General features: G+C 39.0%; 1 protein-coding gene across 2 annotated transcripts in view; it reads left to right on the top strand.

Moving 5' to 3' along the window:
* Positions 1-13695, top strand: part of WDR35 (WD repeat domain 35) — a 76023-nt gene that overhangs the window by 24149 nt on the left and 38179 nt on the right. The window contains exons 10-12 of one of the 2 annotated variants that reach the window (XM_030555372.1): positions 7181-7366; positions 8697-8729; positions 11343-11403. In XM_030555372.1, coding sequence (XP_030411232.1) covers positions 7181-7366; positions 8697-8729; positions 11343-11403 — 280 coding nt within the window. The remainder of the gene's footprint in view (positions 1-7180; positions 7367-8696; positions 8730-11342; positions 11404-13695) is intronic. The other variant, XM_030555374.1, reaches the window with a different exon arrangement.

The raw sequence follows: 13695 nt of genomic DNA on the forward strand, positions 1-13695 counted from the left end.
GCAGGTAAATTTACAACACAAATGAGTTGCACTTTTAGATTTCAAAAGGTAACAGAAACCTGTCATATGGAAGCTCTATGTCCTTTAGAGCTAATCCAAGCTAAGCAGCTTGGGGATCCCTTTCTTATGCTTAGAAATTTTGCCCTCTCCAAATTCTACTTCTGTTTACTTCTGGTCAGGCATTTTTATTCCTATCCCACAGCATTCAAGCTGATAGAACAGGTGTCAGTGCCAGTCTGCTCTTCAGGGATGTTGGGTGAGGGAAGTGTGGCAGTCAACAAAGGCTTTGTCCTTTGATGTCTTTCAATGGCTCATTTGGTTTCAGTGGGTCTTCTTGTGTGCAGGACCAGCACTTTACACTAATTAGTGCTTCTTTCTTGTTTGGTGAGTTGCACAGTTACAGCGCTTTACAATGCAAACACTCAATATAACTTTCTACCATGAGCTACAGAAGTTATAAGTGAGATCAGTACATGCAACATCCTACGAGCATTTTATCAAGTTTAAACAATAAACACATTCTTATTAACTTAACATCCATTTTAACAAGGCTAATAGACAGGTGAGCCAGACTGGTTTCCAGTTACGCGTTCGTCAGTGCCTAGGGGCCTGGGCGTGAGCTGTTACCTAGTTTGCCAGCATCACAGAAGCTGTTTCCTTTGGCTTCCTGTCCTGTGCTGGAGACATGAGAGAGCTTCCTAGATTTTCCCAGAATGCACTTATACAAATACCATTGGGCAGTGAGTGTAAACATGGTTGTGATGGCAGAAATACTGCTATGCGAACAGAAACTGAACTGTCCTAATTGTAATTGGTCACAAAATTGCATTTAAAAGTAGTAGCGTGAAAAGGGCCTTAGCTTTATCCCTGTAAGTGCTATTAGCTGAAACCAATATGTCTGGGAGACTTGAAAGATCCCACGCTCACTGAAGTCTGTGTAGGCTTCTAGCACATTTGAATAGTATATGTGACTATTGGTTCATTAGTAAAGATTTGCTTCAACCATTTCACCTTCTGGGGAAAATCTGACATTAAGAATAACTTTATTCGGTGCAATTATATTACATTTGTTTTCCTGTGTAAAGTTAAAAAATAATATTATTATAAAACCTGCAATATACTTATTAAAAGGCAAGTAGACTGACATTTATGTTTAGGTACAGTTAAGCCGTGCTTATAAAATCTTTACACTATGTTTTGTATATGACTTTTCAAGATGACAAACGAGCAGTACAAACTGGGCTCCTGGTTAAGAATTTAGCTAAGCATTGCTTTCCTGTTTTATCTGATGTTATCTGGTAGCAAATGTATGCTGTCAGCATGCTGAAAAAACTGTGATCTGAACAAAGAATATTCCTTGCTATTCAATTTTAAAGGTAACATAATAGTGGAGAGGGATGATTGAAGTAGTGAATTGAAAAGATTGCTTGTTTATGTTAACCATTCAAGTTTTTGTTAACTAGCATTTAAATAGACTGTAAAATAAAGCAGAAAAGATGAAAGAGCATAACATGAAACCTTCAGAAGAACTATAATTAAAGACAGTGTTTCACTCTGCTGTAAAAAGCCACTGGAGAATGATCTGTGTCTGCTAGGAAAAGACTCCAGATAGTTGATTGTAAATTTGCTGGAAGAAGTTCTGGAAATTCACATTGGAAAAAAGTTCTAACCAGCCTCCGAGGAAGTGCTGCCTGGTGCGTTCTGTGGGAAATTTGTAACAACTGGAACACATGCCTATGACTTTTTATGTTAATTTGTTTTACTTAGAAATATCATTGGTATGTATGAAACACTGAAGAAACATTTTCGGGTTGCATCCCAGGATGTATGTATTTCCAGACCTGGGTTAGAGACGTTAAATGAAGGAATAAGGGATATTTTGAAAACTGAGTTCTAAGAACTCTGTGTGTAAGCTGCATTTCTTTCCCTTGCAAAGCTGAGTCTTTGTGGGAACAGTTGTGCTTTCATAAAGATATAGATTCTTAGCTGCTCATTTGGATTTAATTACCCTTCCATAATTATTTTCTACTTTATTAATGCAGCAAACATATGGAATCTATTGACCATATATTTAGTAGCAATGTTAAAGATTGCTAGTTCAAAGCTACATTTCTTTAATATGTAGCACATTTTATTATTTCTTTTCATGACTTTGGTGTGCCCTTTTGATTATATCAGTACCTTCCTAATGGGAAGTAGCTGTTTACACTGGCCACTGAACAACTGTCAGATGGTAGTGATTGAAAGTCATTATTGACTTGGGTCAGATTTGAACCCATGACCTCGAGTTGAAAGGCTTAGTGTCCCATTATCAGTCTACTAAAGCATCCAGTCCCCAGTATCTTTCCTTTTAAGTACTATTAACAACAGTAACAAGTGGCCACAAGGCTGAGAATTGTATGACAAGCAGTTAATGTTCCTTGCCACTAGAAAAAGTAATGAATGTGGGAGGTCTTGTATCTACTATTATATTACATAAATTGAGTGGAAGTTTCTCTAACAATAGCAAGATTTAATTATTTCTTTTAATGTTAAAACCTTGAATTATTGCTACAGTTTTTGAGTTTTTGATGCTGTTTAGAATGATTTGTCGTTATTTGGATAGCAGTGATTACCTAATCTGGAGATTGTATCTATGAAATAAAAGATTGATAGTTGCAGAATTTTCCTTTTAAAAATTTCTGGAATATTTTAGTCAAATCCATTGGGCACTGGCAGTTATTGGTAATCTCACCATTGTTATCAGTAGAAGTAGCAGTATTTACAATTTTGGTGGTTCCTGGACTTTCACAACTTACCCCTTAGCTCACTGAGACCATTGCTATATATGGTGACACACAGTAAAAGAATATTGCATAGACTTGAAAATTTACAATACTATTTATGTAACAATTCACGTTCCCCTGATGGTATTATTTAATTCCTGGCATAGAATGCACTAACCAACCAAATGTACTTTCCAAACAGTTGTTATTTCTTAGAACATAATTAAAAAAATATTTAACAAAGGAAGAAAAACCACCAGTTGTTTTCTCAGATGGACTACATCTTCAATTCCTATAGGTCCTGCCTCTATCAAAACTTCCTCAGGCTGAGCTCCCTTTTTCTTTATATCAGAGAGAGGTTTCCCATCATGTCTCACTCTTAAAGGGCACTCTTTCCCTTCTCTGATGGGGTATATCTATATTTTCGTCTCAGATAATCCCTAAGAAATGACTACAACAAATTGAAAATACGTGGCCATTTAGCCAAGATAAAATCATTGGTTGATCCTAAGTTGCAGTGGTTGGCCTTTTCATTGCTGGTCTTGCCTTTTTGTCTTCTCTCTGATTCCATATTCCCAGACTTCTACTGATTCTTTATTTTTGGAGGGATGAAGAAAGTGCTCTTTATTTTTGTAAGAAATTATAGGGTTATTGTGGGAGAGTTATTTTCAATGCTTTAATAATCACTTGTTTATTTTGGCCTGTCCAAGTCTTGTAAGATTGCATAATTTGGGATATTTCTTTGATTTATTATGTTTCCTGTGTGTTTGGGAGGCAAATCTAAAGGAAAAATATTTCCAGAGAGTTCTGGTTTTTAAAAGAGGCATTGTTAAGGCACAAAAGCAAACTATTCCAGTGCGTAGGAAAAATAGGAAGTATGTTAAGAGACCACCCTGTTTTAACCCGGAGATCTTCAATGACCTGAAACTCAAGAGTCATAAAGCAAGTGGAAACTAGCTCAGATTACAAAGGATGAATATAAAAAAAGCATCACAACTATGTAGGAACAAAATTAGAAAGGCTAAGGCACAAAATGGCATTAAACTAGATAGGGACGTAAAGAGTAACAAGAAAACATTTTTACAACTACATTAGAAACAAGACCAATGGCCAGGCAGGCCCATTACTCAAATTTGGAGGGAAAGACAATAACAGAAAATGCCTTTTTTTTTGTTTGTTTTCACCAAAAAGGTTAGCAGTGATTGGACAACTAATATAGTGAACATCAGTTTAAATGGGGTAGAATCTGAGGCTAAAAAAAAGCAAGTTAAGAATTACATAGACTTGGTCCACACTAGGAAATTAGGTTGCTATAACTGCGTTGTTCTGGGGTGTGAAAAATCCACACACCTGAGCAACACAGTTAAGCTGACCTAACCCCCAGTGTAGACATTGCTTTGTCCACAGAAGAATTTTCCCTTCTACCTAGCTATCACCTCTCAGGAAGGTGCCGTGCCTATGCCGATGGGAGGATCTCTCCTGTTGGAATGAGTAGCATCTTCACTGAAGCACTGCAGTGACATAGCTGCAGCAGTGCAGCTGCACTACAGTAGTGTTTTAAGTGTAGACAAGCCCTTAGACAAGTTAGATGTATTCAAGTTCATGAATTTGAACATTCCAGTGAAGCATTGGAATGGGTTACCTAGGGAGGTGGTGAAATCTCCATCCTTAGAGGTTTTTAAGGCCTGGCTTGACAAAGCCCTTGCTGGGATGATTTAGTTGGAGTTGGTCCTGCTTTGAGCAGGGAGTTGGACTGGATGACCTCCTGAGGTCTCTTCCAACCCTAATCATCTATGATTCTATGAAAAGAGAACTTGTGGAAGATGGGAGAGATCCCAGAGGACTGAACAAAGACAAATACAGTACCTAGCTATAAAATGCAGAATAAGGACAATTTGTGATTAAGGCTTAGTCTACATTACAGAGTTAGATCCACAAAAGGCAGTTTGTCTATCTAACCATGTCAATGTCTACACTACTGCCTTGCTCCTTCTGATGTAAGTGCTCTACTACAGCAACATAATAATTCCACCTCCATAAGAGGCATAGGGCTTATGTTGGTGTAGTCAGGGTGACACAGTGACTTTGTAGACACTGTATTCCTTACATTGACTGTTGGCTGTCATTCTGGTCAATTTCCTGGCTCTGCCAGAGCTGTGAAATTGACAAGAAAGCTGGCTCCGGACTCCCCTGTTGGGTTGCTGCCAAATCTCTGCTCCAAGCCAGGCTGCCACCCAGGCTCCCGGCTCCCCATTCCCCGCTGGGTGCACAGCAACCTATTGGACTCTGTGCAGATCTACTTGCTGGAGGCGAGAAGCCATGGGCAGCTGCTCTGCTGCTCCTGGCTGGGAACGTGGAGGCAAGAAGCGCCAGGGGGCATCTGGGCGCCCAGTGGGGAGCTGCGCAGAACTGAGAGCCCTGGCTCGCAGCCTCCTCCCCCCTCCATTGCCCCTCTTCAGTCAGTGGAAGCGCTCCTGTTGAAGACGCACACTACCAACAGAAGGTGGTGTGGACATCAGCGACTGCAGTCATTTCTGCAGTGGCTCTAAGTTGACCTAATATAAGTCGATTTAAGATTGTACTGTAGACATGACCTTATAGACCAGTCATCTTAACTTTGGTACCTAGAAAGATAATGGAGCAAATAATTAAGCAATCAGCTTGTAAGCACCTAGAAGATAAAGCGATCGTGGATTTGTGAAGAATATATCATATCAAACCAACCTAATAGTCTTCTTTGACAGGTTAACAAGCCTTGTGGATAGGGGAAAAGGGTAGATGTAGTATATTTCGATTTTAATAAGGCTTTTGTTACTGTGTCCCATGACCTTCTCATAAGCAAACTAGGGAAATATAGCCTAGACTTATCTACTATAAGGTGGGTGCACTGCTGGTTGGCAAACCATTCCCAGAGGGTATTTATCAGTGGCTCACAGTCAAGCTGGAAGGGATCTGGCCTGGTTCTGTTCAATATTTACATAAATGATTTGGATAATGGCAAAGAGAGTACACTTATAAAGTTTGTGGACTATACCAAGCTGGGAGGTATTGCAAGTGTTCTGGAGGACATGATTAGAGTTCAAAATGATCTTGACAAACTGACTTTGCATGACCTCCATGACTTCTGCAGCAGCTGGTGCATCTGGCTCCGGGGCAACTCTGGTAGCCCCTGTGTCAGGCACACTGGCTACTGCTGAAGCAGTCTCAGGCTGCCGCACCCCTTCCCCATTCCCTCCCCCACTAGCAGAGTTGGGTGTGGGAGGGACATGGGGTTAGGGCACCAGTCGTGGTGAGGCGGACTCTGGGCGGTGCTAAGCAGGGGGGCTCCCCGGAAGCGGCAACATCCTTCTTGCTCAGCTGCTAGTTGGAGGCATTGGCAGGCAGCTTTGAATGCTGCTACTGCCCAGAGCGCTGGCTTCACAGCTCCCATTGGCCGGGAACCACAGTGGCCAATGGGAGCTGCAGGGGCAATGCCTAAAATACCTGTGACTAAAACATAACCTTACTGATAAGGCCTCTTTGGAGTACTGTGTTCAGTTCTGGGTACCAGACTTCAGGAAAGATGTGGATATGTTAGAGGAGGTCCAGAGGAGAGCAACAACAAGCATTAAAGGTCTAGAAAACATGACCTACAAGGAAAGATTGAAAAAACTAGGTTTGTTTAATCGGAAGAAGAAAAGACTGAGGGAGGACATAAATCTTGAAGTATGTAAAAGGTTGTTATAAAAAGGAGGAAGATAAATTGTTCTCCTTATCTGCTGAGGACAGGAAAAGAAGTAATGGGCTTAAATTGCAGGAGAGATTTAGGCTAGACATTACAAAAAAGCTTCCTAGTAAGGGTAGTTAAGCACTGGAACAAAGTGCTAGGAAAGTTATGGAATCTCTATCATTGGAGGTTTTTAAGAACATCTATCAGTGAAGGTATAGATAGTTCTTAGTCCTGCCTCAGTGCAGGGGACTGGGCTAAATGAACTGTTGAGGTCCCTTCCAATCCTACATTCCCAGTCCTATTCTCAGAGGGCAAGTGTTCACATCACAAAAATAAACACAGCAATTGGTACTTATAACAAACTCAAAAGAGAATTGATTGTGGAAAATGAACTCTTCTGTCATCCCTGGGGGACTACTCCAGTTCAAGATTGAGATGTGTTGGTGTAGCAGTGTGGGAAAGCTAACTCCTACCCAATTTGTTAATTAACAAAAGGCTTCAGTCTCCTGGATTGTCAATCCAGTAATTTAGAACAGGAATAAATTTACAATTTTTGATACAGCATTTCTCTTGACAGGAAGGGGGAAATACTGATGGATGCTGGTAGTATATATGAACCACACTTTTTCTACAGTAACAATGTACTACTTGTCACTCAATTTGCATAATTTCTGGTCAAAATTAACAATGTTGTTCTTCTTGTCAGTGGGGTTACTGCTCCAACACAGTGGTTTATGCATATACCCGACCAGATCGTCCTGAATACTGTGTGGTTTTTTGGGATACAAAAAACAATGAAAAGTATGTGAAATATGTTAAGAGTCTGATTTCCATAACCACTTGTGGAGACTTCTGCATTTTGGCAACTAAAGCAGATGAAAACCAACCTCAGGTAAAATCTTTTTTCTTTGTTTCAAACGAGATATGAAAAAAAAAAATCTTGAATTTTAAATGGATGTTGTCAGGCACAAATGTGGCCAACCTTAAAATTGCAGTCAGGTGGTAGGAAAATGTACCTCAGTTTCTGAATCTGCACCGTTCTATCAACTTCAATTAAATATAGCCACTCTTTGGATGGGACACACTTTAACAAGACAAAAATTGCAGCAGGAGTTAACTAAAAACCCTATCCTCATTGTTCTTACAATGTGTAAGAAGAGGAGCAATGGTAACTGTTGCTGCTTTAGAAACCTTGAAAACAATTTTCAAAGAAATACAGAATCAATATTTAGAAAAAAATCAAGACTTTAAAGATTGTTTTGATCAATGGAAAGCAGAAAATAAAATAACTATTATAAACCCAGACCTGAAAAAAGAGTTCTGTGTAAGTTCGAAAACTTCTCTCACCAAAAGAAGTTGGTCCAGTAAAATGTTATCTCACTAACTTGTCTTTCTAGATATCTGACTGCAATCCTTTCATCATCCATCATCATCATCAAGTCATTGATATATTGAGTCAGTCTTGAACTGATAATCTACATGTTAGACATCTTTTGTTTTAAAATAAATGAAAGCCCATTAATTTAGGCCTCTATTCAGGAAGGTATGAAAGCACCTGTACAGTTCCATTGAAGTCAATGGGGCTACTCAGTTGCCTAAAGTTATGCATGGATTTAAGTACATGCTGAATTGGGGGCTCTTAATGGGAGATTTTCTACTGAGTTCAATGGACTTTGGATCAGACCTTTATAGGAGACATGCTAAAATATGCAAGTATGTCCCTATCAATTATAAAAAACAATAAAAGATTTTGAGTTAATATGATTAAAATAATAGGTGGGAAAAGATGGAATAAAATGTACATTTCCAAATGTAGTGTCCAACTTCAAGTCCAAAGACTGGTCTACACTGGAAAATTAAAGAATATAAAGAGTGAAAAGGAGTGTGAGGTGGGGCTGCAGGGGCCATTTCTTCTTTTAAGTTTTTAAAACAGAATTATAAAAATAAATCATGCTTGTATTGTTTCTTCTTTCTTTCATGGTATGATCTTTCATATCTATATAAAAGGTCTGTATATGTTGCTAAAGGGTTAGTACCATGAACTGTTTACATCTCACATTCCACTTTCTTTGTAGCACCTAGATACTATGATGATAGATGCTGTAAAAATGTCTAGGATAGATGTACATTTTACTACCAGATTTACATCATTTAATGGTTACTGCATTCATTTCTGAATTAATTCAGTTATTTTCTGTATTATTTGTATGTTGCTTACAAAGGAGGAGCATGAGACGGAGTCAATTGGTGCAACGGTAAAAGAATCATTTTAGTGCTAATTCAACTGATTGTACAGTAATAGTGTGCTGTGGTGTGTGCTGGAAAAATGGTTCTATGATACATAGCCAGAAACATCCAACTAAATTGAAGTGCAGTTAACTGAAAGGTTTTTCTGGAGTGCACCTTTTAAAATCTGCAACCCTACTGGTTTGGGTGAAGACATTTGATCTTCTTTCTTGGAAATAAATAAGCAAAACTCTTTTATATTTAACTGTTCAGGATTACAAATGTCTCTTATCTTTCAGTTTCTTCTTCACTTTTCTTATTACTGGTAGGTCTGTGTCTCCAATGCTGCCTTTACTACTAAGGGCTGGTCAACATTCAGTGACAGAAATGGGCAAGCTTAACTTTCTGCTACTGGATCATTAGAATTGCTCTATGAAGCAATATATCGTGTATATACTAAGATTTTCTTTCTCTGTAGATGTAGTTAACTAGAATCATGACCTCAAGAGGAGAGTTTTTTTGACAGATACTGTAGTGGGAGCTGATGAGACAAAAGGGCTAGTTCCAGCAACATTGCCTAGAGAGTATCACAAGGGAAGATGAGGAGGGATCCTCAGCTGGACTTGAAGAGGATACAGTGGTGTGGCTTGACAACCTCTTCTAACTCTCAGACATTCTACTTTGCTCAGACCTAGTGTAATGCAACCTCTTCAATTCCAGCAGCGCATTTCTCTCCTTGCCTCCCACTCCATTGTGCATTTGGAAACTCTTGTCCCATCAGCCTTCTTCTGATTTCATGACATAAGAATCTTAGAAGTGCAGCAACAAGGACATGGTAGAGAAACTGAGAGTGGGTTAAAATCTAGGGATAATTTCCCCCACCCGCCCAAAAAAAGGCAGGAGGGTTAAAATTACAATTACAAATAGCAGGTCTAGAGTCTCAATTTTTGATAGTGAAGTCAAGGAATATCATTGTATTTAATCAGAAATCTAAAATTCTGGCTTATAATAATTGTTCTTTGTTATGAGAAAACCAGAGAAAAATAAATCATAAGTTTCAGCAACTGCTCTCTACTTACTGAGAGAATGAGGAGAGTGGATCACCTGCTGAAAAACTGAAAAGATCTTTTCTTTTTTGATGCTCAGATATTTTATCTTTTTCTGAGCAACAGGCTTTTTGTACACCACATGCATTTTAAACGCTATATATTTGCCTTCTTATGTGCAAGCTATCTGTGCAGCAGTTTAAAGGGGCAGATGATACAGTTTTTTCTATAGCCTCTGCAGTTACATGACTCAGTCAGCAAAATGAAAGAACTGTGGAGAGCTAATTCTTTTCCATGTCTTGGAGAGCACGTACACCAGCTCCTTGATGATCTCGGATATAGAAATCCTGCCTTTGAACCTGGAGCTCCTGCCGCACATGTTTGTCAGTTTTCATGTGTCTCATTTAGTAGGCCCTCACCTTCCTATTCAATCATTGATGTAAATGTTTCCATTCCAGGGTTTGAAAAATAAACACACCAATGGCAAATAGGTAGCATTCTCTAGAGAATGGGGTCCAAGCTGCCCTTTCGTTTATGAGTCACATCTTCCTGAGTTTCTTGGCAGACTGATCCAGATCATCTGTTAATGTTCATAGCTTTTCCAAGCAGCAATAGCAGCAGAGTAAAAGCAGCAAGATTCTAGTCCGTTTTTCTGTAGCTGCTCAGAATCCTGTGGTATTGGGAAGGCAGGTGGGTAAGGCCAAAGCAAGAACTCTGCCTTCTAGCAGCTACAGAGGTGTCAGATTGCAAATTTATCATATACCTGTTAACCTGATGCTGATACCCTCAGTGATTCCATCCTTTGTATGTCTACACTGCAAAGGAAGACCTGTGGCTGGCCCATGCTAGCTGACTGCAGCTGCCAGGGCTCAGGTTGGGGGGCTGCTTCATTTCAGTGTAGACTTTCAGGCTCGGACTGCAGTCCGAGCTGTGGGACCCTCCCACCTCATCCTAGAACCCGGAAGTCTACACTGCAATGAAACAGCCCACAGCCTGAGTCCCACAAGCCTGGGGTGTCTAGTTGCAGTGTAAACGTAGCTTGAGAAGTGTCTGACAGGACAGGACCCTTATAAGGAATCCCAGCACAGTACACCTTTTAAGACACTGGGGGTATGTCTATACTACCCACCGGATCGGTGGGCACTGATCAATCCAGTGGGCGTTGATTTATCGCATCTAGTCTAGACACAATAAATCGACCCCCGAGCACTCTCCCATCAACTCCTTGGAGACTGGCCTCGTCACCAGCATATTACTCCTTGCTGGTGGGGCCTTTTGTTCTTTCATGCCATCTTTTGACTAGTAGATGCAATCCTTTGAAATATGTGGTTAGTCATTTTTTTCAAGCCCCGTTTCATAGTTTGATTCTCATATAGAGGTAGGAGGTAAGAGTAGCATTATTCTCATTTTTGCACTGCATTTGTGTTTATGATGCCTTTGGTACTTTAGCTCTCCATGCTGCTGAACAGGATTGTGATCCTGTGAGATGTACAGGTTATGAGCAGCATTTCACAAAAGGATAACATTCTGTACAAGGTTAACTTTCCGACCTAAGCGAACACAGTAGCACTGATATTTGCTCTTATTTCCATACAGTACGTGCTGGTTCTCTGCAATTCTATTGGTACGCCCCTCGATCCAAAATATATTGACATTGGTAAGCAAATACTAACAATGTTGTTTTGTTGCTTTTTCCACTTCTTATACCAAATATCTTATAATAGTCATTTAAACTACTGAAAAACTGTTCAATAGGACAACAATATTTTGTTTCTACAAATCATTCACTTTTCTGTGTCGTATCTACTATGATTCTGTTATATCAGCCACTATGCCTTCCTCTGAGATTTAAATGTAATGGGAGAATAAACAATAGAAATTCAAGGTCACTGTGGAGTAAACTATGATATGTATTAGGAACTGAGTATTAAACCACTATTTTTTATTAATAAAGTAGTTGAAAAATACTTTAGTTCTATAAACACATTTCTGTTGCTCAGAAAAAAGGCTGAACCTACTCTACTTCTCTGATTAATGCAACCTATTAACAATGGGAGCTTTTTCTAACTGGTACCATTTCTCTGTTTTTCAACAGATATTTTTAATGACTTAAACTTTTTCCATTACAGCTAAAGTAATGGTTCTATTATTAACAAATGCACATTTCTAAAGAGTGAATCCTTTCTCAGATCTGTTAAAATAGTTTGACTCACACTTTCACTAAAACATGTTGCAGCTTCCCAAATAACCTTTACTTTTAAAAACAACTTCTCTCATTACTTTAATGTCAACTACATCTGCAAGGTCATCTAAGGATAATATATGTACCTCTTTGTAACATTAAGTATTTAAAAACAATTAAACATTAGAAAGTCAGGTTCATCTGATAGATGTGAACTTTCCCTGCTGGTTAGTTGGTTGAGTTGCATTAAAAAAGTGTTTCAAATGGTTGGCAAATGCTATTTAATCCTGCAGTGTTTACTCAGGCAAAACTCCCAGTAAAGCCAGTGAGGTGTTTTGCCTTAGTAAGGACTGTCAGTTGCACTCTTAACAATCAGAGGGAAGCTTTAGGAGAAAAATAAACTGACAAACTTCACAGTTTTTCAGTTAATAAGGCCCTGTTGTCCAATTCAGCATTCAATAGTTGTTATTGAAATGTGGCCATGACATTCTAAATCGCTATTTTCAGTTGTTCATATCTTGAGGAACTTTCATCTTTCAGGATATGTTTTCACATGCTTGCTCTCTGCCCCAGAGTGATTGTTCAAAAAAAGTTTGAGCAAAAATATGCAGTAATTTTTGAATATGAGAGTACAAAATATATCTCTGTATTAAACATATATAGTAACTCTTTAGCAGCTCTACAGCCCCAATGGCTGGAAGTTGAAATTTGGCAGTAGTAAAGAAAAGGCAAAGTGTCTTATTTATTCAAGAGAACATTGGTTGTAATTTCACCATGTTATGAAGTTTTAAAAATAGCTTACTGAGCATGTGCAGCACTTTACTTTTTATGAGCTCATGAAGTGCGGAGTTAAAGAAGGATTTGTTCTTCAAGCGCACATAGCTAATCTTGCTAGGTAGTGAAAGCATATTGAAATAGATTGCCCTAAAACTGGGAGGGTTTAATGAGTTTGAGTTGCTCATAAGTAACGCTACGTTTTAGTCACAGGTATTTTTAGTAAAAGTCATGGACAGGTCAGGGGCGGTAAACAAAAATTCATGGCCCGTAACCTGTCCATGACTTTTACTATATACCCCTAACTAAAACTTGGGCGGGGGAGTGGGGGCATGATGGGCTGCGGGTGCTGTGGGGGAGGTGGTCCAGGACTTCCATTGGTGCTGTGGGGATGGGCAGCAGCGTGGTTTGTTGTTTTTTTTTATAATTGGGGGTATACATTTAGTTTGAACCTCTGTTATGATATTTTTAAGTAGTCTCCATGCAATTTGCAAGCATTTCACCCCTGTGGCTGTTCCTTTTAATTTCCATTTAAAAGACCTGTTGGTTGTAAAATTTAAAAGAAGGCAAAATGCATGTTTTCCTCAGACCAAATCATTAAGTCCACATTAATGAAGGAGGATTTGTCCCTTTCATAATTAATTATGACAAGTCTGCCATACATACAGCACTTTCAAGTCATGTGTTTTGCTCAAAATTCTAATTGTTTTCACCTAGTTGCAGTCAAGGAATCCTGCATAGTGCTTTATCTTCTTTGGGTCATGCTATTTGCCACTTCAAATGTTTTCTTGACTTATATAAAAATAGGCAGCGTTGAAATATATAATACAGATAGTTAACCCTAAATCAAGACCAGGATATTAATTTTATTGCATACACTCCATTAGAGTTTTGCTCGATGTCCCTAGAATCTCCTTACTGATCTGTAGCTTGATAGTTCATCCATTCAGTTCATTGAACCACATTAAACCCCTCCATGGACACTCTTCTTCA

The sequence above is a fragment of the Gopherus evgoodei genome, chromosome 3 (genome assembly GCF_007399415.2).
Source record: "Gopherus evgoodei ecotype Sinaloan lineage chromosome 3, rGopEvg1_v1.p, whole genome shotgun sequence".
Taxonomy (NCBI): domain Eukaryota; kingdom Metazoa; phylum Chordata; order Testudines; family Testudinidae; genus Gopherus; species Gopherus evgoodei.